At 45.4% G+C, this 25903-nt stretch overlaps 1 protein-coding gene across 1 annotated transcript in view; it reads right to left on the reverse strand.

The window, feature by feature from the left end:
* Positions 1–25110, reverse strand: part of SLC4A5 (solute carrier family 4 member 5) — a 77554-nt gene extending 52444 nt beyond the window's left edge. Inside the window, exon 1 of the mRNA XM_088841578.1 lies at positions 24989–25110. Within this exon, the coding sequence (XP_088697704.1) occupies positions 24989–25041 (53 nt within the window). The 5' untranslated portion in view covers positions 25042–25110. The remainder of the gene's footprint in view (positions 1–24988) is intronic.
* Between the last annotated feature and the right edge of the window lie 793 nt (positions 25111–25903).

Below are 25903 nucleotides of genomic sequence, written 5' to 3' on the forward strand. Positions count from 1 at the left end.
GGCTGGATGGCATCACCGACTCTGTGGACATGAGTTTGAGTGAACTCCGGGAGTTGGTAATGGACAGGGAGGCCTGGCGTTCTGTGATTCATGGGGTCGTGGAGAGTCGGACACGACTGAGTGACTGAACTGAACTGAACTGATCCTAGGATGATGATTCTTAAACTTAGTTGCATATAAATATACCTCACATGGGCCTTCCCAGGTGGTCCAGTTGTTAAGAATCTGCCTTCCATTGCAGGGAAGGTGGGTTTGATCCCTGGTTAGGGAACTAAGACCCCACATGCCATGAAGCAACTAAGTCAGCACACTGCAACAAAAGATCTCACAAGCTGCAACTAAGACCCGAGGTGATAAAAAACAACAACAACAAACAAAACCCCTCAGATACTCTTTGTGGGCTGCACGGGGGCTTTGTTGCTGCACGTGGGCTTTTTATTTAGTTGCTGCAAATGGGGGCTACTCTTTGTTTCAATGCACAGGCTTCTCATAGTAGAGCACAGGATCCAGATGGGCGGGCTCCAGTAGTTGCAGCAGGCGGCTCAGTAATTGTGGCTCATGGGTTCCAGAGCGCAGGCTCAGTAGTTGTGACACATGGGCTTAGTTGCTCTGAGGCATATGGAATCTTCCAGAACCAGGTACTGAACCCATGTTTCCTGCATCGAGAGGCAGATTCCTATCCACTGCACCACCTTAGAAGTCCCTTCGAATACTTTTAAAACATTAGTGACTAGAGACTTATTAGCACCACAGGTGTAAGTTTCTGCAAAAACTCCTTCGGTCAATAATGTGTTAAAATCTTAACATCCAGGTCTTATCTTATCCTAGAGCAGTTTACCTCAGAGTATATGGGTCAGATACAGGCAACTCTGCTACAGGTTATTCCAAGTAAAGTTCCTGACTTCTGGGCCCAGAGGCTAAAATGACATTTAATTTTTAGTCAATCATCTTTGCTAATTGTTTCAGTGTATACCTGCCTCTCCATATAGACATCAAGCTTTTTGAGGATAGGGACCATCATTTCTTCTCTGGTGTCCTTTCTGGTCTCCTACCCAGAGTAGCTCCATTAACTGCTTTCTCCCTCCTCTTTGAGGTTGTGAGCCTCAATATTACTTTGGGTGAAGTCTGGCTATGAGGAAATGACTGGGAAAAAGAGATCTCAACAATCATGGGGTTTAACTGTGGTTTTTTTTAAAAGAAACTTTTGGCTATACCAAGCACCACGTGGGATCTTAGTTCCTCTACCAGGGACTGAACCCACACCTCCTGCATTGGAAGTGTGGAGTCCTAACCACTGGACCACCAGAGAAGTGATTCCCACTTTTTGAAAAATATTTTAAAAAAAAAGATTTTTCAAAATGATCTAAGCAATGATCATCAGAGTCTAGTAACATCACAAACATACACACAAAGGTCAGCTAGGCAGGAACTGCCTTCTGATGGAAGCAAACACTATTTCCCATGAAACAGTCTTGTGGAAAAGTCAAATAGGAATCAAATAAGTCTGAACTCAACTGTACTTTCAGGAAAGACAGGGGCAGAGGAACATGGAAAACTCAACTGCAGGGATGCAGTTAAAAAAATTCAGTATTTAGAAAACCGTATAGGACAAACAATGAAATTTCTTTCGGACATGACTGAAGTGACGCAGCAGCAGCAGCAGCAGCAAGGGAAAAATAAAGGAGAAGAGACCTGTAGATCAAAAAAGATGTAGCAGATAAATCTCCCAAATGCAGTGTGTGGACTGTGAAATGGAATATTTCCTACCTTATCAGTAAACAAGTATGTCACAGCCATTAGTGATTTCAGGCCTCCGAATATGAATTTCTAAGAGCAGAGAGTGCCCAAGTGTGAGAACAATGCCTTGATCCAGCAGCTGTTGGCTGCCACCACTCCCTATGGTGAGGAGCAAAGGATATAAAAAATCAAGAATCAGGATGCTGGTCCCAGGTAGCTGAGATGCACATGAAGGGAAAGATTTCTGTGAGTCAGAATGCTTGCATCTTCCCATACATCAGTTCAGTTCAGTTCAGTCGCTCAGTCGTGTCCAACTCTTTGTGACCCCATGGACCGGAGCACACCAGGCTTCCCTGTCCATCACCAACTCCCGGAGCTTACTCAAACTCATGTCCATTGAGTCAGTGATGCTCTTCAATCATCTCATCCTCTGTCGTCCCCTTCTCCTTCCACCTTCAATCATTCCCAGCATCAGGTTCTTTTCCAATGAGTCAGTTCTTCACGTCAGGTGGCCAAAATATTGGAGTTTCAGCATCAGTTCTTCCAATGAATATTCAGTACTGATTTCCTTTAGGATGGGCTGTTTGGATCTCCTTGCAGTCCAAGGGACTCTCAAGAGTCTTCTCCAGCACCACAGTTCAAAAGCATCAATTCTTTGCCATTCAGCTTTCTTTATAGTCCAACTCTCATATCCATATGTGACTACTGGAAAAACCATAGCCTTGACTAGACAGACCTTTTTCGGCAAAGTAATGTCTCTGTTTTTTAATAAACTGTCTAGGTTGGTCATAACTTTTCTTCCAAGAATCAAGCATCTTTTAATTTCATGGCTACAGTCACCATCTGCAGTGATTTTGGAGCCCAAGAAAATAAAGTCTGTCACTGTTTCCATTGTTTCCCCGTCTATTTGCCATGAAGTGATGGGACAAGATGCCATGATCTTAGTTTTCTGAATGTTGAGTTTTAAGTCAACATTTTTGCTCTCCTCTTTCACATTCATCAAGAGGCTCTTTAGTTCTTCTTTGCTTTCTGCCATAAGGGTGGTATCATCTGCATATCTGAGGTTATTGATATTTCTCCCAGCAATCTTGATTCCAGCTTGTGCTTCATCCAGCCTAGCATTTTGCATGATGAATTCTGCATATAAGTTAAATAAGCAGGGTGACATTATACTGCCTTGACGTACTCCTTTCCTGATTTGGAACCAGTCTGTTGTTCCGTGTATGGTTCTAACTGTTGCTTCCTGACCTGCATACAGGTTTCTCAGGAGGCGGGTCAGGTGGTCTGGTATTCCCATCTCTTTTAGAATTTTCCACAGTTTGTTGTGATTCAAACAGTCAAAAGCTTTGGCATAGTCAATAAAACAGAAGTAGATGTTTTTCTGGAACTCTCTTGCTTTTTCGATGATCCAGAGGATGTTGGCAATTTGATTTCTGGTTCCACTGCCTTTTCTAAATCCAGCTTGAACATCTGGAAGTTAATGGTTCACATATTATTGAAGCCTGGTTTGGAGAATTTTGAGCAATTCTTTGTTAGCATATGAGATGAGTGCAATTTGTGTGGTAGTTTGAACATTCTTTGGCATTGCCTTTCTTTGGGACTGGAATGAAAACTGACCTTTTCCAGTCCTGTGGTCACTGTTGAGTTTTCCAAATTTGCTGGCATATTGAGTGCAGCACTTTCACAGCATCATCTTTCAAGATTTGAAATAGCTCAACTGGAATTCCATTATCTCCATTAGCTTTGTTCATAGTGATGCTTCCTAAGGCCCACTTGACTTCGCATACCAAGATGTCTGGCTCTAGGTGAGTGATCACACCATCGTGATTATCTGGGTCATGAAGATCTTTTTTGTATAGTTCTTCTGTGTATTCTTGCCACATCTTCTTAATATCTTCTGTTTCTGTTAGATCCATACCATTTCTGTCCTTTATTGTCCCCATCTTTGCATGAAATGTTCCCTTGGTATCTCTAATTTTCTTGAAGAGATCTTTAGTTCTTCCCATTCTATTGTTTTCCTCTATTTCTTTGCATTTGATCACTGAGGAAGGCTTTCTTATCTCTCCTTGCTGTTCTTTGGAATTCTGCTTTCAAATGGGTATATCTTTCCTTTTCTCCTTTGCCTTTCACTTGTCTTCTTTTCAGAGCTATTTGTAAGGCCCCCTCAGACAACCATTTTTCCTTTTTTGTGTTTCTTTTTCTTGGGGATGGTCTTGATCACTGTCTCCTGTACAATGTCATGAACTTTCATCCATAGTTCTTCAGGCACTCTATCAGATCTAAACCCTTGAATCTATTTGTCACTTCTACTGTACAATTGTAAGGGATTTGATTTAGGTCATACCTGAATGGTCTAGTGATTTTCCCTACTTTCTTTAATTTAAGTCCAAATTTGGCAATAAGGAGTTCATGATCTGAGCCACAGTCAGCTCCCAGTCTTATTTTTGCTGACTGTATAGAGCTTCTCCATCTTTGGCTGCAAAGAATATAATCAATCTGACTTTGGTATTGACCATCTGGTGATGTCCATGTGTAGAGTCTTCTCTTGTGTTGTTGGAAGGTAGCAAAGAGTTGGATACGATTGAAGCTACTGAGCACACACACCACTAAACTACATACTTAAAAGTAGTTAAGACAGTAAATGTTATATTAAGCATATTTTTACCATAATAAAAAAATGAGGGAAGAAAGAAACAGCCTTATCATCTAGAGTCAGCAACTAAAATATTTACAGATATTGACACGGTGTGTGGGATTTGATTCAGCGTAACATGGTGTGTGTATCTGAAGTAGTGGGTTGAAATAGAGGCACAAGATTGGCAGGAATTAGCTGGTAACCATTAAAGCTGGGTGATGGCACATTGAGGGAGGTCATTCTATGGAAAATTAAATTTGAATTTTCCATAATAAAACATTTAACTACCTTTCATACTGAAAGAAAAGAAAGAAAGTGAAGTCACTCAGTCGTGTCTGACTCTTTGCAACCCCATGGACTGTAGCCTACCAGACTCCTCCATCCATGGGATTTTCCAGACAAGAATACTGGAGTGGGTTACCATTTCTGTCTCCAGGAGATATTCCCTACCCAGGGTTTGAACCCGGGTCTCCCAGATTGTAGGCAGATGCTTTACTGTCTGAGCCACCAGGAAAGTCTCACTTTTCATACTGAATAAAGGTGAAATAGGAGGGAAGGGGGCAGAGCACAAGTTTTCAAAGAATGATATAGCCTGAGGACATGGCATACACGGATTAGAACCAAATAGGTCCAAGATGAGTTGACTTCCTCTAGACCTTGAGCCTCAGTGTACACCCACTATAACACATCAGCAAGCTAAGCAAGATACCCACCGGTGCCATGGTAGTTCCAAGGCTGCATGCTAAAGATCAAAAAGTGGGTGGTGGCCCAATTCCTGGAAATCCCTACCCTTTCCCCCAAATAGTTGGAATAATCCTCCCATTCATTAGCCTATGAAATTACCCAGCCCGTAAAAACTAACCAAGCCATATTTGGGGACTGCTCTCACCTCCTGAGATGGCCCATGCTCTGTGGAGTGTGTTTCACTCTAAATAAGTCTACTTCTTAGTTATCACTTTGCCTCTCAGTGAATTTTTTCTGCAATAAGACATCAAGAACCTGAGCCTCATTAAGTCCTGAAACCAGGTGTGTGATCTCAGTTAAAAGATTGTGGATTCAAGTCCCAAGCTGGTTTTGGCCGGGTTCGAGTCTTGGCCGTGTGGATACACATCCCAAGCTGAGTCACAGGGTTTCAAAGGAATCGACTCTAAAAATCCTCTGGCCAAAGCTAGGCTTAAAAACTCTTGGAAGCCTGATGAAATGGTTAATGTGTGTAATCCCAAGCAGCTCATTGCAAAGTGACCTTTATACCATGGCTGGCTTCAAAAGTGGGGAATTAGAGTTGGAGAAGCAGGTCAAGTGGAAAGAAAATCTCTGGGCTGGAAAAGAACTCTAAGAGATTTTGTCCAGGCCAGGGTAGGCACCAAGTGCCCCTCCCAGCTGGGATGGAGCTGAATGGAAGCTTCAAGAGTCACATGTCACAGAAAGCAGTTCTCAGTCACGCAAAGGTGACTGAACTGAGGTCCAGAACTGAGGCCTTTTCTGTGACTAGTAACTCGGTCACTATACGATTAGTGAAAGTTGCTTTTCATTTAATTCCAAGAGTGGTAGCTATTAATATTAAGCACTGCCAAATCACCAGATAAGAAAGTCTCCTTTTAAGGAACCAAAAAGGGCAGAAAACCGACAAACCTAAACTCTTGTTCTATCCTCAGATGGAAACAAATTATAACCTGCATTGGCCCTGCCCTGACTAGCATTTGTATCATGGCTCTCACTCTTAGTTGCAATAGGATCATCAGGGAATTTTTTAAAAATTCCAACATCCAGGGTGACTGCAGACTAACAATATCAGAATCTAGGGGTCTGAGAATCAGACATCAATACTTTTTAAAAGGAACACACAGGCCTTTGAGAAGAGAAAGCAATGAATGGACCATTAAGTGTGGTTGATGATGTTATTTTGTTGCTAAGTTATGTTCAATTCTTTGTGACCCCATGGACTGTAGCCCACCAGGCCCCTCTGTCCACGGGATTTCCCAGGCAAGAATACTGGAAGGGGTTGCCATTTCCTTCTCCAGGAGATCTTCCCAACCCAGGGACTGAACCCACATCTCCTGCATTGGCAGGCAGACCTTTACCGCTGAGCCACCAGGAGAGCCCTTATGTGTGGTTAAATAAGAGTAAAATCTGCCATGTGTGTATGTACATATATCAATTAGAGTGATTGTCCCTTTCTTCTGCACTTATTTTGCATATCACTATCATTAAAGTTTGCCCTGGCTAATTTGTTGAAAATTTCCCCTTAGGACATCCTGATTTAAAGATTTTTTTTAATGTAATTTTCTATAGAATGCAATCTTTAATGATAAGGTTGCTAAGTCTAAGTTGCTTCAGTCGTGTCCGCCTCTGTGCGACCCCATAGACGGCAGCGCACCAGGCTCCCCCGTCCCTGGGATTCTCCAGGCAAGAACACTGGAGTGGGTTGCCATTTCCTTCTCCAATGCATGACAGTGAAAAGTGAAAGTGAAGTAGCTCAGTCGTGTCCGACCCTTAGCGACCCCATGGACTGCAGTCCACCAGGATCCTCCGTCCATGGGATTTTCCAGGCAAGAGTACAGGAGTGGGGTAATGATAAGGTTATGTAGCCTCTAAACACTTGCTTTAAGATTTAAAACTATATAAATTTATTTCTCAGATGAAGTTTACTCACCTCAAAGGTGTAAAGTACATACACACACTGTGGTAATTCTCTATCTACATGGCCTCATTGACTTTCATCCTGTAACTCTTCCATCCCCACCCCATCATCCATCCTCCTAAAACTTGACTGCCATGTATTAGTTACAGAGTATCAAAACACAGTGTTGTCAGTTTCTGCCTGATGCTGATTTGTAATAAATTTTGTGATTGTAAAAGACTCATTTCTTAAAAGTAAGGTCAGTTTTCCCCATTATCCAGCAAAGCTCTTTAACATTGAGTCTTACCAGCACCCTGAATATTCCAGCAGAAACCAAAAGCCAGTTTTAATTCTCTTGTATGGGCCAATGAAGAGCTTTCCTAGAGCTACCTGAGGAACTGTTAGATGCTCCTTAGGTTCTGTCTTTGACAGAGCACCAACAGATGAGGAAAAGCTTTTTGAAAGAGGAACTCCTAAACCCATTCCTACAGTATTTGGCAAATTCATACTACATGATGACAAGTGCATGCATTAAAATGTGTATTTGAAATAATGTAAAAAGTTATTTACACAACTGATTAGAACTACACATATAATGTGTATTTTTAAAAGTGAAAAATGGAATATTTCCTGCCATATCAGTAAACAAGGACGTCACAGTCTCGGTGACTGCAGCCCTCAATGGGAGCTGGTGAGCCCTAAGGGCACTCAGGAAGGAGAATACCTGTGATCTCAGAGCATTTCTCTCAGGGAGAAATGAGAGATGTTGAGATGCTATCTCCTGGACTTGAAGTCCTAAAATTTCCTGCTGAATAAAAACTTTTAGGTTATAAATATTTTTAAGTTGACAAAAGAGAACAGGACCCTGTGGGACCCTCCTAGGTACAAATTCTTTGTCCCCCATTTCTTGTTTGTATAGGGAATAAACTTCACTCAGTATCCTTGACCTTCTCTGAATTCCAAAGAGCAGATTAAAGTAGTTGTTTATTAGGGGAGGGAAAGAATGCAGAAACGAAGGAGGAATGGACAAGAAACAATAGTACGACCTTAAGGCAGGGTCCTGGTTCCTCCTCAAGAAATAGGCATGCAGTTCTGCGCTCATGCTCAGTCACACAGTCATGTTAGGGGAAACACACCGACTGAAACTGCCCACCCAGCCAGGCACCATAGTAACCATTTTCACGAGTTATTTTATGGCAGGAGGCCCTGATAAGGAACATGGAACTAATAAGCCACCACCAACCAGAAGAGTTCCGAACAGGTCAAAAGGAATCACCATATGTCCTCCCACCTCCCAGAATCTTCCTCTCTGGCATCCATCTTGGCTGAGCAATGCATGCACCGCCAGGAAGGACTCTGAGTCAGAATGATCAGCCAGAGACAACCCGGAAACTAACCCCATCACCATAAACCCCGAGACTGCGCACCACACGGCAAAGCAGTTCTGTCCTGGGCTCCTGGGTTCCTCCTGGGTTCCCTTACCCACTGCTCTCCACCTGGAAGCCTGTTCCCAATGAAGGCTCTTGCTTGGTCAGCACGGGTGTCTCCTTGGACAATTGCTTTCCAAGTGTTAGATAAGAGCCTCCAACTGTCATGTCTGACTCTTGGCGATGCTATAGCCTGCCAGGCTCCTCTGTCCATGGGATTCTCCAGGCAAGAATGCTGAAGTGGGCTGCCATTTCCTTCTCCAGGGGATCTTCCAAACCCAAGGATCCAACTGGCATCTCCTGTGTCTCCTGCATTGGCAGGTGGGTTCTTTCCCATTGAGCCACATGGGAAGCCCCAAAGAATATACATAACAATATTTTTTAGCTATTCTGTAGGAACAAAAGCCTCCACTCAAGTGGAGGTTGGTAACTTCAGGCTGAGCACAAGATTCGTTTTACCTTACCACCAACCAATTAGAAGAAAGTCTGCAAACAGTGGAAGATAATGAAGATGTTGATACCCTTCCCAAATGATTCTCCACTTAAAATTTTTTATGATCACAAACACAAACAAACAAACTTCCATGGTCGAGCAGAATCTTTGGAGTTGGCTTTTGGACAGATGTCTGCCATCTCCCCAGGTTGCTGTCCTTCCATCATACCAACACTTGGCTTTTTGAGTATTGGCTTTTGAGTACTGAGCAGCCAAATCTAAGTTTAGTAATATGCTCATAAACCAAACATGACAGTGAATTTGAAGGACTGTGAAGTATGTAAGACTGAGCAAGGAGGCATGAGTCAAGCGTCAACAAGCATATGTCGGAATTTAGAAGGTATAAACAGGGGCTGAAGGCACCAGAAAGTCCCCATAGGATTCTTGGAGTATCCACTCCAGACTAGATTCAGAAATTTGCCTTTACATTATCCCAGAGATGATTAGGTCCATGGATACTGACAAACACTAACCAAGTTCACAAGGGTTGCTATATAAACCCAAAGGCCAATTTATTTAATTTACAATAAGATTTACAACAATTATAATACTTTGGCCAGCTGATGTGAAGAACTGACTTATTGGAAAAGACCCCGATGCTGGGAAAGATTGAAGGCAAAAGGAAAAGAGGGTGGCAGAGGATGAGATGGTTAGAGAGCATCATGGGCTCAATGGACATGAATCTGAGCAAACTCCAGAGACAGTGAAGGAAAGGGAAGCCTGGCATGCTGCAGTCCATGGGGTCGCAAAGAATCATATACTACTTAGCAACTGAACAACAATAATGAAGGGTTAGTTATTCTCATCTTCTAGCCCCTGCATTGTCTCCTTACAGGCAGCCATACCTGGAAAGTCAAATTATCATTAGAAAATTATAGAATCAGAATGAGGCACATTAGCTAAGTGATTCAAAGGTTTAATAGACTCAGAATAAGATGCCTGGAAGCCACTCCAGTACTATTGCCTAGAAAATCCCATGGATGGAGGAGCCTGGTAGGCTGCAGTCCGTGGGGTCGCTAAGGGTTGGACACGACTGAGCGACTTCACTTTCACTTTTCACTTTCCACTTTCACACATTGGAGAAGGAAATGGCAACCCACTCCAGTGTTCTTGCCTGGAGAATCCCAGGGACGGGGGAGCCTGGTGGGCTTCCGTCTATGGGGTCACACAGAGTCGGACACGACTGAAGTGACTTAGCAGCAGCAGCAGCAAGATGCCTGGAATCCTCTATCCCTGCAAATGGGACTTGCCTGGGACTGGGACCAGACAGGGAATCCTCTATCCCTGCAAATGGGACTTGCCTGGGACTGGGACCAGACAGGCAGAGACTCTGTCTTAGGTTGTTCTGGAATGAACCTATGAGCTTCCATGGCCGACTAACTCCTGGTGATTGAAAGTTTCTCCTCTTGCAAACCTAGGAGTCTCTTCTAAGGACCTTCAGTTATGCAGTGCAATTCAGGCATTACTGGAGAACGGCTTCTTCCCCAGAAGCATACCCGGTAGTATAGGTGGTAGGGACAGGGCAGCGGTGTGGCATTTCAGGAGCTGTGAAGAACTGAATGGGCTCAGGGACTTGCATGCAGCTCATGCGTTTGGTGAAGGGCCCATCCTGCTGCACGTTACATCTTTGTTCAGGGGTAAGGAGGAGGCCATGGCTAAGTGAATGCCAACAAAAAAGCTACAGCAAATTCTGAACCGGCTCCTTCAGGATAGAATTCTGGAGCCAAACTTCTCTGAAGGTTACTTGTCTGGATGTCCAGGGGTATTTATAATTACCTCATGGTTCTGTCCAGAGAAGGCAATGGCAGCCCACTCCAGTACTCTTGCCTGGAAAATCCCATAGACAGAGGAGCCTGGTAGGCTGCAGTCCATGGGGTCGCTAAAAGTTGGGACACGACTGAGCGACTTCACTTTCACTTTTCACTGTCATGCATTGGAGAAGGAAATGGCAACCCACTCCAGTGTTCTTGCCTGGAGAATCCCAGGGACGGCGGAGCCTGGTGGGCTGCCGTCTGTGAGGTCGCACAGAGTCGGACACGACTGAAGTGACTTAGCAGTAGCAGCAGCATGGTTCGGTCATTGATAGGCTTGTCAGAGTCTATAGACTCTTCCTCAGAGTCAGCCAGCACCTTCTCCTCACTGCCTCCAAAGAGAGGCCCCTCCTCCTCCTGGGTGCCCTCTCTTCCACTTTTGCTTGTTTAATGGCTAAGTCATGTCCCTGCGGGACACATGTCGAATTTGCTGCATTGCAGGCAGATGCTTTACCACTGAGCCACTGGGGAAACCCATTCCGCTTCTGCTCTTCAGGGCCTGATTCAAAGGCCACCTCCTTCATGACCAAGGCGTCCAAGGGGCCCGGCTTGAAGAGCCCTCCTTCCTCTGATTCCCATTCACTTGGTCCACGCACAATAATACCAACAGTGGTTAAAGCTTACTGAACCCCTTCTGTGTGCCAGACACTATGCTAAACGCTACATGTATTATTTCCTTTAATCAGCAAGTCGATCCCCGAGTTCTGTTACTACTTAAACTGTATAGGCAGGGAGACTCTTTGAGGATGAGGGGCTGGTCAGGCAGCTTCTAAGAGACTGGGTTTGAGGGTGAGCCTCTTGCCCTCACGAGAGCCGTTCTCTCACCATTTCACAGGTGCTGCCCTTTTGTATTTTTTATCTTTATCTATTATACATCTATATTCATGATTATGTGCTTAGAACTTAAGTTTCTTAAATAATACTTCTCAACCCATGTGCCATGCACTCTATTCTATCTTACTTTGTTTTTTAAAGGCTAGTGGCATCACCAACTCGATGGGCATGAGTTTGAGCAAGTTCCAGAAGCTGGTGATGGACAGGGAGGCCTGGCGCGCTGCAGTCCATGGGGTCACAAAGAGTTGGACATGACTGAACTTTTAAAGGCTAATTTACCCCCCTAAATGGATCTATAGTAATGGGTGGTAACCTAGGATGAAAAACACTTTAGGCACTGCTCCCTGAAATAAGTAGTAATAAGACATAAAACCAAAGATATGGTTTGGAGAGATAAAACTAAGCAGCAGCAAAAATGGTTAGAAGAAAGGAGACATGTGGAGAATGCAGCAATAATACAGGAGAGGAAATGGGAATGAAGAGAACATTTTAGCAGCTTTTAAGACTATTACCCAGGTGGTGTTAGTGGTAAAGAACCCACCTGCCAATGCAGGAGACATAAGAGACGCGAGTTAGATCCCTGGGTAGGGAAGATCCCCTGAAGGAGGAAATGGCAACCCACTCCAGTATTCTTGCATGGAGAATCCCCATGGACAGAGGACCCTGGCGGGTCATGGAGTCGCAAAGAGTCAGATAAGACTGAAGTGATTTAGCATGCATGGGAGCATTCTGAACTTACTGACTGGGTATGCAGGGAAGTGAGAGGGCAAAACCAGAGAGATAACTGTGGTTTCCAGCTCAAGTGGCTCAGTCCTATCTGCCTTTTACTCTAGATCAGGCTGGGAAAACGACTATCTAGCCTGTGTTGTTTTTTATATGGCCAGCTAGCTAAATTTTTAAAGAGCTGTGGCAAAAAAAAGGAGAAGAAGAAGCAAGAAGAAGAAGTGATCATATATAAGCAAACGCCTGAAACATTTGCTGTCTGGCCCTTAACAGAAAAATTTGTTGACACCTGTACCAGAGAAGAAGCATTTCGAGAACAGATTCATATTTTAATCATTTTAATTCAACCACAGGACCTAACATAACAACCCCTAAAATGTGTTTAGACTGAAAGAAGAAATGTGTAGTAGATAAGACAAGATTTCTAAAATTCTCCTAGACACACAGGTTAGAGTTTTCACTTTTCCAGTACCCTGGGGATTGGTGTGGTGTTGTAGTGACATCAACTGGTGTCCATTACAAAGACAGGGCATCACCCCTAAGGTTCCTGTCTGAAAGGGTTTGCAAAACTCCACTACCTATACTCTCATGGGACACTTGAGGAATTCTGAAAGTTCCGTTTGTCCTGAGGAGGACAACTGTGGCCAACGAACAGACAACACAAAGCGCACAGATTTGCTGTCACACATGTGAAAGGCATGTTCGGGGTGTCTGCTCTGCTGCCATCCATATAAATGCCGTCTCCAGGCTATGGCCGGCCCTCTTGTACTTCCCTAAACTCTGCTCTGAGGCACAATGATGGGACAGCCAAAGCTGGGCAAATCCGATTATCTCTGAAGAATTACATATTGATGGATTGAGGAACACATTCTAGGATGGTCCCTTGAGTGGAGTAGCTGTGAGTATAGAGGCTGAGGAATGGCCTAGGGCAGGGACAAGAGAAGAAGCTGGCTGCAGCAGACGAAAAAAAGATACCCAGAGAGAGAGGCAGAGACCAGAAGCAGAGATAGAGGACAGCCTGACTTCCCAGGTCCAGCCCCTGAGAGATCTGACTGCCTCTGGGTACCATGAGGTCGTCCGGTGTTCTGCTGATGCTCCCTGTTTTTGCATAAATTAGCTTGAATGGGCTTCTGTTACTTACAACCTAAAATATCCTGACAATGACAGCAGCATTTAAAATATCCTGTCAATGAAGTGGCACTTCTCTTTCCCTTGAACATCATACACAGGCTCTGACAGCTCACCTGAGTTTGGGCTGTAGTTGCAAAGCTGGACATATCAGATGGGGGTGGGGAGGGTGGGGGCTCTTGACTTTAGAACTCTGACAAAGGATTTTCAGAGAGGACCATTCCTTTAGCACCTCTTGAGTCTGAAGGTTGTGATCCTAACAAGATGGGAGATGTAACCACCCAAATCAGTGTGTATACCTTCTTTTGATCCTAAATTGTACAAACCAACAGTGAAAAGATGCTTTTTGAGATAAGAGGGGACATTTGAATCTAGACTGGATTTCCCATCATATTAAGGAACTATTCTTAATTTTCTTAGGAGATATAATGACATTGTGATTGTGTTTACAAAAGAAGTCTAATTTCATAAAGACGTGTACTAAAATGTTTACAACATCTGGGGTTTTGTTTAAAACATTCCAGCAAAAATAAGCAACAAAACAAAATCCCTAAAAGCAAACAAAATATTTTGCTTTTGGAGACTAAATATTAATCACTGATGAAGCTGAATGATGGATACATGGGGGTTCACTATTACCCTATTTTCTCTACTTTTGTATTTGAAATTTTTCATAAAAACTTTAGATAGATATATGTATATATAATTTGTATATATCTATATATATATAATTTATATATGTAATACAAAACCTAGACAGTGTATTAAAAAGCAGAGACATTTTTCCAAAAAAGGTCCCTATAGTCAAAGCTATGGTTTTTCCAGTAATGTACAGATGTGAGAGTTGGGTCATAAAGAAGGCTGAGCGCCAAAAAACTGATGCTTTTGAACTGTGGTGTTGGAGAAGACTCTTGAGAGTCCTTTGGACAGCAAGGAGATCAAATCAATCAATCCTAAAGGAAATCAACCCTGAATATTCATTAGAAGACCTGAAGCTGAAGCTCCAATACTTTGGCCACCTGATGTGAAGAGCTGACTCATTGGAAAAGACCTAGATACTCAGAACGATGGAAGGCAAAAGGAGAATGGAGTAGCAGAGGATGAGATGGTTGGATAGCATCACCAACTCAATGGACATGAATATGAGTAAACTCTGGGAGCTAATGGAGGACAGAGGAGCCTGGCATGCTGCAGTCCATGGGGTCACAAAGAGTCAGACATGACTTAGTATTGAACAACAACAAATAGGTAATAAAAATATGTATGGGTAGATAACTGGAGTCTTGGCGTGTAACACAGTCTGGTGGTGGGGTTTCTCTCACCCTGACAGCTCGAACTTGTGGGAGCTGACCAAGGATGTCCTTGTTGAGAGGAGGTGGTCCTTCCAGATGACCCACTTCCAGGAATTCTAAGGAGCAGCCAGCCAGTCGTGCCCTATCCAAGAAGAGTCCTAGCCCTCTCTGCTCACTGAACTAGACTTATTACCACACTCACTGGCCAGCTGATCCAATCTTACCACCCTCAGACCACTGTGCGAGGTCTTGCTTCACTCTCCCTGTGGATGTGCACTGGTGCATCCCCAATGTGACTACAGGCTCTTTGAAGGTAGCTCCCTCTGGTCTGCTAGACCTCATACAAACCTGCCCTGGCTATGTTAACTGTAAGTGATCACTAAGTTCCTGGGGGATGAATGCCCCTAGCATAGCCCCCATTCTATGTTCACACAGCTCACAGGTGAGAGTGCTGGCTAGAATCAGGACCTTTGATACCTGGGGGAACCTGACTTGGTCCAGGATCTGATGCATATAAAATCAGTTCTTCCCTCCTTGTATCTATCTGAAGAAATAAAAACACTGATTAGAAAAGATATATGCAACCCTATGTTCATTACAGCATTATTTACAGTAGCCAGGATATGGAAGTAAACTAAGTGTCCATCAACAGATAAATGGATAAAATATATAGATAGATAGATAGTCCATTATATGTGGAATATTACTAAGCCATAAAAATAATGAAATCTTGCCATTTGTGACAACATGGCAGAAGATTTTATGTTAAGTGAACAACAACCTAGAAGATTTTATATTAAGTGAAATAAGTTAGACAGAGACAAATACTGTATGATTTCACTTATAAAAAATGGAATCTATCAATAAAAAACAGAACAAATGAACAGGCATAGTAAAACAGATTCAGAGTCATAGATACAGAGAACAAAGAGGTTGCTGCCAGAGGAGAGGAGGGTGAAGGAAAGAGAAATAGGTGAAGGAGACTGAGGTGCAAATTTCCAGTTGCAGAACAAATGAGTCCCAGACGTAAAGTGTGGGGAATACAGTCAAAATCTATGGAATAATTTTGTATGGTGACAGCTGGTAACTAGATTTATCTATATATTTTGAAATGCATAGAAATATTGAATCTCTGTGTTGTGTAACAGGAACTAATATAGCATTGCAAGTCAATTATACTTCAAAAACAAACAGGAAGTGCACTTTGCAGCCCCGCGGATCTGTCTCTTGCAACAGTGCTTGGAGGAAACAGACCCGGGGATGCCCCTTGCTCCAGCCTCCAACCACCCTCCAACCCTTTTTCCAGTCGCAGCCTTCGGAATCAGCCACTCAGCTATACACGATCACTGGGACCAGCCACCGTTTTTTGCGCTGAACTCCTTATTACTGATCAACCATGAGCTCCCAGATTTGTCAGAATTATTCCACCGAGGTGGAGGCCGCGTCAACTGCCTGGTTAGCATGCATCTGTGGGCCTCCGACACCTCCTACTACACCTCCTACCCTCTCTGGGCTTCTATTTTGACTGTGACCGATGAGGGTATGGGCCACTTTTTTCGCGAGATGGCCAAGGAGAAATGCCAGGGTGCACAGTGTCTCTTGAGAATGTAAAACCAGCGTGGCAGCCACACCCTCTTCCTGGACATGCAGAAGCCTCTCAAGATGAGTGAGGTAAAACCCAGGACGCTAAGGAAGCCACCCTTCTCATAGTGCAGAACCTGAGCCTGCCCTTTTGGATTGGCATGGCCTGGTTTCTGCCCATGTAGACTCCCACATCTGTGACTTCGTGGACAACCACTTCCTAGATGAGGAAGCGAAACTCATCAAGAAGGATGGGTGACCACCTGACCCACCTCCGCAGGCTGGCTGGTCCCCAGGCTGGGTTGGGCGAATATCTATCTATTCGAAAGGCTCACCCTCAAGCACAGCTAGGAGCCTCTGGGGACCAGTGGCCTTTGAGGTGCCCCCTAACATCAGGGCTGCCTGAAGCCCCTCTCTGCAGCCACTAAGCAGACTTTTAACACCCTGGAGCCCTCTCTCACGCCTTGGACCAAGTGGAAACAATAATGTTTTTTGCAGCAAAAGAAAGAAAGAAAGAAAAACAAACAAACAGGGGTTTCCCTGGTGGTCCAGTGGTTAAAATCCACCTTGCAATGCGAGGGACACAGGTTCGATCCCTGGTCCAGGAAGATCCCACATACTTCAGAGAAACTACTGAGCCAGTGTTCTAGAGCCTGTGAGCCCCGAATACTGAAGCCCATGCACCTACAACCTGTGCTCTGCAGCAAGAGAAGCCACCACGGTGAGAAGTCTGCACACCGCAGCAAGAGAAAGCCAACATGCAGCAACGAAGACCCATCACAGGCAAAACATTTTAAAAACGATTAAAAAATACTTTATAAAACAAACAAACTTATAGTAAAAGTGATCAGATTTGTAGGTACCAGAAGTAGGGGGTGGGGGAAATAGGGAGAATTGGATAAAAGTGGTCAAAGTACAAACTTCCAGTTAAAAGATAAGTAGTACTAGGGAGGTAATGTAAACGTGATAAAGGTAATTAACACTGCTGTATGTTACATGTGAAAGTTGTTAAAAGAGTAAATCCCGAGCTCTCATCACAAGAAAAAAATTTTTCTTCTATTTCTTTAATTTTTTATGAGATGATTGTTGTTCACAAAACTTACTGTGATCATCATTTCATGATGTATATAAATCAAATCAATATGCTCTACACCTTAAACTTATTCAGTGCTTTATGTCAGTTATATCTCAATAAAACTGGAAGAAAAAAAAATCACTTTTTCTAGCTAGTCCTTCCCTGATAGCTCAGTTGGTAAAGAATCCAATTGCAATGCAGGAGACCCCAGTTTGATTCCTCAGATGGGAAGATCCACTGGAGAAGGGATAGGCTACCCACTCCAGTATTCTTGGGCTTCCCTTGTGGCTCAGCTGGTAAAGAATCCACCTGCAGTGTGGGAGGCCTGGGTTTGATCCCTGGGTTGGGAAGATTCCCTGGAGAAGGGAAAGGCTACCCACTTCAGTATTCTGGCCTGGGGAATTCCATGAACTGTGTAGTCCATGAGGCTGCAAAGAGTCAGACATGACTGAGCGACTTTCACATTCACATCACTTCACAGCATAAGCATCAGGTATCATTGTTCGTCTAGTAGAGAGAGAAGGAAGGACCGTGTTAGATATTGGATGTGTCCACTGAGCTACTGAAAGTAGCTTGACAATGATGAATAGTATGATTATTTAGACCAGGAGATAAGCATCAAGTCAGAGTCAAACGGTCTTAAAATCTTTCCTCTGACCATCAATCTCCATGCAGTGGCTCCACTATAGCCAGAGTCTGGAGCTACTTACCTGCCTCAGGACCACGTGGCAATCTGCAACTCCTCCAGTCAGCTCTTCTACTCTGTTCTCCACGTGAGAGATAGTTTGGGAATCATCAGCTCAGAACTCTCCATTCCTGCCCAGAGCCCCCAAACCTTGCTGCAGCTGCCCAGCTCTCTGCACCCTCAGGCCTGTCACGGGGGACAGAGCGGGCTTCCTGACGCGGGGCGCTCCCAAACTGTGCCCTGGGCCCTGAGCCTTCCATTCTTCAGGTCCTCTCTGCTTCTTGCATCTTTAAACCACTCTCCTTCATCTGGACCCTTTCTGTCAGCATTTAATATGCTCCGATCTCTCTCAAATAACAAAAGCCTCCCTTGACCCCATGATCGCCTTGACAGCCTCCTGCCCTCCACAGAGAAGCGCATCAGAAGAGCCGCCCGAGAGAACCCGCCTGGCCCTCCTGACTCTCTCCTCCACCCTCTGCCCCTCCCCTCCCCTGAGGCGTCTCTTCACCCGGCTACGCTGCAGTGCTCCCACCACTTTTTGGCCACTGCCCCGTCTTGCCCCTGTTTCCTGGTCACAGCATTCCTCTCATTCTCCCTCCGACCTCTCTGACTGCTCCTTCTCAGTCTCCATTGTGGGTTCTGCTTGCTGTGCCCATCTCAATATTACGGTTCCTGGGGGTTCTGTCCTGTGTGCTCTCCTCACTTCACAGACACTGGGGACAACCTTATCCTTTCCTTTGATTTCCAGTTAGACTCTGATGACTCACAAACCTATGCTTCTCTACTGAACTCCAGACCTCTGTGTCTACATGGTGATTGGCTGGACATCTCCACTTGGAGTTTCCTCAAACATAACATGTTCAAAATGGAACTCATCACCAACCTCCCGTAAAGAAAACAAAACACCCAACAGAACAAAACCCTACTATTCCTCTTGTATTTCCTAAACTGATACCATGAGTTAACAACTTTCTCAAGCTGGAAACCTGGGCATCTCCTTGATTATCCTTCTCTCCCACATGCCATCTGTCATTAAGTCCTATTAAGGTATGTTTCAAATCCAATAAAAAGACCAGTGGTTGCCAAAAATTAAGAAGGAAAAAGGGATGAATAGGCAGAACATGGGTAATTTTTAGGGCAGTGAAACTACTTCATGTGATACTAAAATGGTGGACACATGTCACCACATGTTTATCTAAATCCATAGAAAGCACAGTAACAGATACGAACCCCAGTATAAACTATGGACTTTGGGTAGTAATGATGTCTATTTAGGTTCATCAAAAATATATCAACAACTTCAGATAGGCAGATGATACCACTTTAATGGCAGAAAGTGAAGAGCAACCAAAGAGTCTCTTGAGGATGAAAGAAGAGAGTGGAAAAGCTGGCTTGAAACTCAGCATTAAAAAAACTAAGATCATGGCATCTGGTCTCATCACTTAATGGCAAATAGAAGGGGGAAAAGTGGAAGCAGTGACAGGTTTTATTTTCTTGGTCTCCAAAGTCACTGCAGACGCTGACTGCAGCCACGAAAGTAAAAGACACTTGCTCCTTGGAAAGAAATTTGTGACAAATCTAGACAGAGTATTAAAAAGCAACAGAGCTATGGTTTTTCCAGTAGTTACGTACAGATGTGAGAGTTGGACAATAAAGAAGGCTGCATGCCGAAGAACTGATGCTTTTGAATTGGGTTCTCAAGAAGACCAGAGTCCCTTGGGTCAATCCAAAGGGAAGTCAACCCTGAATACTCATTGGAAGGTCTGTTGCTGAAGCTGAAGCTCCAATACTTTGGCCATTTGATGCAAAGGGCCAACTCATTGGAAAAGACCCTGATGCTGAGAAAGATTGAAGGCAAAAGTAGAACGGGGAAGTAGAGGATGAGATGGTTAGAAAACACCACTGACTCAATGGACTGGATTTGAGCAAACTCCAGGAGATAGTGGGGGACAGAGGAGCCTGGTGTGCTGCAGTCCATGTGGTTGCAAGGAGTCGGACATGACTCAGTGACTGAACGACAGCAAAGTTCATCAACAGAGACAAATGCACCACTCTGGTGGAGGATGTTGATAACGGGTGAGGCTATGAATATGTAGGGGCAGGGGACACATGGGAACTCTACCTTCTGCTCAATTTTGCAATGAATCTAAAACTGCTCTAAATAAAAGTATATTTAAAAGGAAATGCAGATATATAGATATATATACACATGTATACTCCAAAAATATGTCTCAAGTCCACACCTTCTACTTCCATTGTCAACATCTTGGTTCAGATAGGAACCACCCCACCTCACCTCATCACTTCTCTCCTGGACCAGCCTCCTAACCAGCCCAGGCTTGCCCCACACTGAAGCCTGAGTGATCTCTCTCAAGCAGACAGTTTTGTCCCTCTCCCAGCCCAAACCCCGCAGTGGTTCTCCAAAGTTCTCAGCATCAAGTTCAAACTCCACAACATGGTCTGCACAGGGCCTGCATCGTTGGCCACTCTCTCTAGGGCAGCTACAGGGAACTTCTGCCCCTTGCTCTGTTTCTGCTCCCCCTGTTCCAGGGGCCTCTTCCCCCTTCTGTACCCTCTCTTGGCTAACTTTGACTCATCCTTCAGGTGTCTATGTGAACAGCTTTTCTTCCTGTACATCCCTTCTGTCTGGGTTAGGTGCCCCTACACTGTGCTTTCTTAGCACCCCATCACCAAGCATCTGGTTATTTACCTCTATGCTCCATTAGACTGAGAGTCTGAGTGAACAGGGATGGCATCTGCCATGTTTTTTGTACCTCTAAGCATGTGGCTCACATCTTAGAGACAGTAAATGCTTAGTAAATAGTAGCTGAGTGAATGAGTGGCATTTGTTGACATCTGTGCTAAGAACTTTCAGCTCCCTCCTCTGCTTTCTACATAGAGAGGGCATCTCAGGCCCTTTAAGGGTGATTCCAGGTGAGTGGCAAGACCAGAGGACTGGGGTGCAGACGAAGAGGGCAGATGATATTGGGAGAACATTTGACAAGGCTGTAAGCAGGAGCAGTTTCAGGGCTGAAGCAAAATTCAGGCTTCCTTTTCCATCAGGTGCAGAGTGAGAAAGCGTCTCTGCCTGTGTGTGAACCATTCAGGGCTTTTGAAAATGCACTGATCTGGTCTGACACAACTAAGCTGACCTACTTCTCCTGCCCCTCTTTCTGCCTTTTCCTGATCATGGCAGGAATATTTTCAGAGCGTATGTGCCTTGTAAGAACATTCTGCAAGTTCAGCTCAGGTCTGCAGAGTTGAGATCAGAGGCAGCTTGGATCTGGAGTTCGCTTTCAGAGTTCAGGGAAGGCTCCGATGTCTATTTTTTGAGTAACCCCAAAAGCCCCTCCGCTTGCTGCCTGGCTTCCAGCCCAGATCATCCTCCTTCCCTTCCTCCCCTGCGGTCAGGCAGATCCAACCTTGAGAGACAATGGAATCCTGGGTAAATTGTTTGCTCACAGTGAGGGAGTCCCCCCGACCCCACCCATCCAACCCTCCCTTCAGGCAAGGTCAGTATCAGCAAAGAGCCAGCTGCACTCCCCTCTCGGGAACCCTAAAGAGACAAACTTAATAAAAATCTATTTTATTAACAGCCTGACCTACCAGCATTGATCACGTTAGAAATGACGCCCACATGTATACTCCCAGCCACGCACACAGGGACCAGGCTCAGCGGAGCTCAAAAAGCCGTTTAAATCTATCCAGTGGTGATTCCTTCTCTAAGGGGCCAAAACATCCCCGCAAACTAATAACCCCCAGAAAGCAGTGCTGGGGAAAATTCCTTGCGGATTTGAGATTTTCACTCTGTTAATCTCCTAACTCAATAAAGCAAGAACTCTCCCAACAAATTAAACACTTTTATTAAAGGGTGCCCTCCCCCAACCGCTTTGATGTGGGTACAGACCTGCAACCCTCTCAGGGCCTGAGTGTCCTTGGGAGGGGTTGTTCCTGCCTCCTATCATTTTCTCCTTTTGGACAAGAAAGGCATTTGCCCAGGGAGTTATAAGTTCTTCAGAGGCATTAAGCTACAGTAGCCCACACTGGGCCCTGGGCATTTGAAATGTCCTCCCCTCACTTATCAGCCCCAGATGGATGTCCTGGGCTCTTATTCCAAGGAGGCTCAGAACCCACTGGGATTTGCTGTTCTTAGATTCTGGAAATTTCTGAGACCTCTGGCTTCCCTGATTGCACAGCCTGTCAGCTGAGGGCAATTCTTACCATTCTCTGGTGGGGGTGACAGGCCCCAAACAGGCCCCCATGCACCTCTTCTGTTGCAGTCTGCCAGGAGGAGCCTCCAGTACAGCTGTCCAGACAAAGCTGGACTGGCTGGCCAGTAACCAAATCTTGTCTCTGACCTCTGCAGAGGCCTGCTGCCCAGACCTCCAAGAGTGAGCTGCAAACCAGCCAGGGTGAGCTGGAGAGACGATTAAAGGGTGAGAAGGGTTTCCCTGGTGGCTCAGACGGTAAAGAATCTGCCTGCAATGTGGGAGACACAGGTTTGATCTTTGGGTCAAGAAGATCCCCTGGAGAAGGGAGTGGCAAGAAGGGTAGAGAAAGGAGCTCAAGATAAGGAGGACTGAGTGGCTCTCCCCCGAATGCTTCCTTCCTCAAAAATGACCCTCAAGATGCTACTCTTTCCATAAGCCTGGCACTGGTTCAGCTGTTAAACTTCCTCCAGCCTCCAGGTTCCTCTCACTGTGTGTGTGAGGAGCTGCTTGGTTTACACTGGGGGCCCTTCCCAGGTCTCTTCAAATACTGTCCTTGGAAAGCTGCCTGTGGAGAAACACCCATACCCATTGCTGATGGCAATGCCAGGCCCCTTTATATTTTATAAGGGGCTTTCTTCTAGAAGCATCATTATCTACAGTTTATCACTTTCATTTCAGGGTCTATAGTGTGCAAGGCTCTAAGGATCCACACTCAGATTAGAAACTAGGTGTCTCACCTATGGCAACAGCCATGTGTCCGAGGGCCTCAGGGCTCCTCAGAAAAGGTTCTGTGTGTATGAGTGACAGGCACTCATGGAGGCCTAGTCCTGGCAATTATTGCCAGGGGTTCTGAATGCACACCTTGCCCAGGATGGGGAGAAGTCACCCTCTTCCTACTGAGCATTGGAGAAAGCCTTTCTCAACTTTTGTTCTCTCAACATGCCCTGCTTTTGACAAGAAAGGCATTTGCCCAGGGAGTTATAAGTTCTTCAGAGGCATTAAGCCACAGTAGCCCACACTGGGCCCTGGGCATTTGAAATGTCCTCCCCTCATTTATCAGCCCCAGATGGATGTCCTGGGCTCTGTGGCTGTCCCTGTTTATCTCTCACAGCAGTCAAATTCTCTCCAGACTTAAGTCCTCCCCTGGAAATCAGAACAGAGTCCCTAGAAGTTGAAGGAAGGGGAGAGAGGTGGCTGGGAAAATGGGGAAAACATGAGGAAACGCGTAAGCACTCAAGTTGGAGACTCAGACAGCCCTGGACTGGCATCCAGACTTGGCTACCTGCATGCTCTGACTCTTGCATTGATTTGACTATTAATCTCACTATCCTCAACTATGAAATGAGGATAATAATATTTCCTGCCTCCCCAGGGTCACTGTGCAGACTGAATGAGAGGAGCCTGTGAATTGTTAGCATGCAGTAAGGGCTCCTTCAATGGGCTGATAAGAAGAGGCTCCATGCCTTCCGTACAGGGATTGGGCCCAGCCATGAGGCTAGGAATTCAATCCTTCTAAGGCCTGCAGGAATTTGCTAGTCACTCAATGGCTTCTTTTTCCTCCCAGGAAAGACTGGAGCGGGGAAGCTTGGGAATGTCAAAATCTGCTCCTCGTTCTATAGAACAACTACTGAGGTGAGAGTTTGGTGGGTGAGGATGGGGCCCAGGCTCTGACTGGGGCAGCTGCCAGGTTCTGGGTGCTGTGGTGGCCCCCAGGCAGAGCCACCTTGGGCACAGCTGGCAGTAAGTCCAGGCATTCTCAACTGGGGCAATATCAGCCCCAAGGGGGCAAAAATGCATTCTTAAGAGAGCAAAAAAGTTTAAAATATTGTTTGTGGGGCTCCAAAGCTCAACCCTACCTGAAAAAATATAATTTATTAGCATTGCATTTCTCTCATTAGAAAAAAAATTTAATTCTATTTGAGCAAAGTTAATTTTAATTACAAATTTGGGTGTGGGGGCGTTAGTACAAAAAAGTTGGAGAACACTGTTATATTCTGTCTTCCAGACTCTCAACTTCTGTCCCAGGGTTCCTCCTTTTCTCCCCAGCCCTTCCTGCTGCCCCTTCCTATATCCTGTCTTTACCCTGAGCCCTAGGCAGCATTTGGCATTGTTGATCAGTCTAGTTCAGAGGCCTTTGTGCCTCAGGCACCGGGCACGATCAGCACTATTCCTTACCCTGCTTCTCCGCTGGCTCCTGTGACGTCACTGTGTGGGTCCCCTCCAGCCATCTGGCTCTCCTCTGTCTTCTATCACCCCTACATACAGCTCCTTCTGATCCCCACATGTGCCTCTTTAGCTCCACTCTGCTTGTCCTGCCGCACACTCTACCAAGTCCCTTTGCTTCAGTGCCCACTGGCGCACCCGAACTGGATTTCTCCCAGGACACGTTCTCCTTCCTCCAGGCAGCACTTGCATCTATCCCAGCCTTTCCCTTTTACAACATTTAGTTTGACATGAAAAGACATATGCCCTTGTGTTATTCTCTCATAGTTTCATGGGTGTCTGTTCTACTTTCCCACCTGGATTTTCATTTCTTCGAGGATGAAACAGTCGTAAGTTTCTGTTTGCTCCTTAGGGTCCAAACCAATTCTGGACACCAAGGAAAGGCAGGTAGGTTGGTCTCTGGGGGCCAGGAAGTGCCCTGGCAGGACTCAGGGTGCCACTGGTCAGCTCTGCCCGGGCCCAGGCAGACTGCCGTGAGAGGTCCCCTCTGCCGCCCTCCAGGGAGGGACTCACCTGGCTGACTCCTTCCACTCCATCTGGTCTCCATCATGCTGAAGAGTGTCCATCTCTGTGAAGAGGGTGGGGTTGGGAGCCTCATCTTCCTCCCCCAGGATGTCCTGGAGCTGCTCAGCAGCTGGAGACCCTGCAAAAGGAGGGCAGTGAGCTCTGCTGAGTGCCCTGTGGGAGGTGGAGGCCCTTGAAATGGAGCAGGAGCCAAGGGCAAGGGGAAAGTATTTCCTATTCGGTAAGACTAAGTCCACCTTCTAGGTGAAGCTATAGTTGGATGTGGGTGGATGTGGGTGGGATATTCTCCCAGATAAAAGAGATGAGAGGATTTATTCTGTGTTCAGACTCCAGGGACTTGTAGCCGACGCTGAAGAAAGATGGAAAATGGCCAAAGCCAGGGCAACAGCGAGGATAGGGAACAGAACAGATAAGCGAGGTGAGAAAAACTCTGCCCCAACTTCAGAATAACGGAGGGATCCCTTTTCCACCGGGCCCCAAAGAGTCACCTCCCACACTGGCCTTAAAGGGGCGATCAGCCCTGTGAAAGGATGTGCTTGCACCAGTGTGCCATGTGGGCCCACTTTCTTCATGGGCAAGATGACAGTCTGTCCCTGAACTCCCAGTCTGCTTTCCAACTGCTCAGGGGGTGTTGCCTCCTGGGGGTTGCTCAGGCACCTCAGGTCAGCATTCAAACACAGAACAGGTACCCTTCCCCACACATCCTTCTGCAGTCTTCCCTGCCTCCTCCTCTCCCACGCTCCCTCCCTTCCTTCTTTCTCTCACTTAATATTTAAGGCATGTCTACTCTGTGTCAGGCACTGGTCTAGGTGCGAAGAAGGCCCATATATCCTTGATCTCTCGAGCCTCTCCAGTGGCAGATCCAGACAATAAACAAGTTAACACATCTATAAGCAGTCATTT

Source organism: Moschus berezovskii, chromosome 11, assembly GCF_049115385.1.
Source record: "Moschus berezovskii isolate FMDL1 chromosome 11, NW_MosBer_1.0, whole genome shotgun sequence".
In the NCBI taxonomy this organism is placed as follows: domain Eukaryota; kingdom Metazoa; phylum Chordata; class Mammalia; order Artiodactyla; family Moschidae; genus Moschus; species Moschus berezovskii.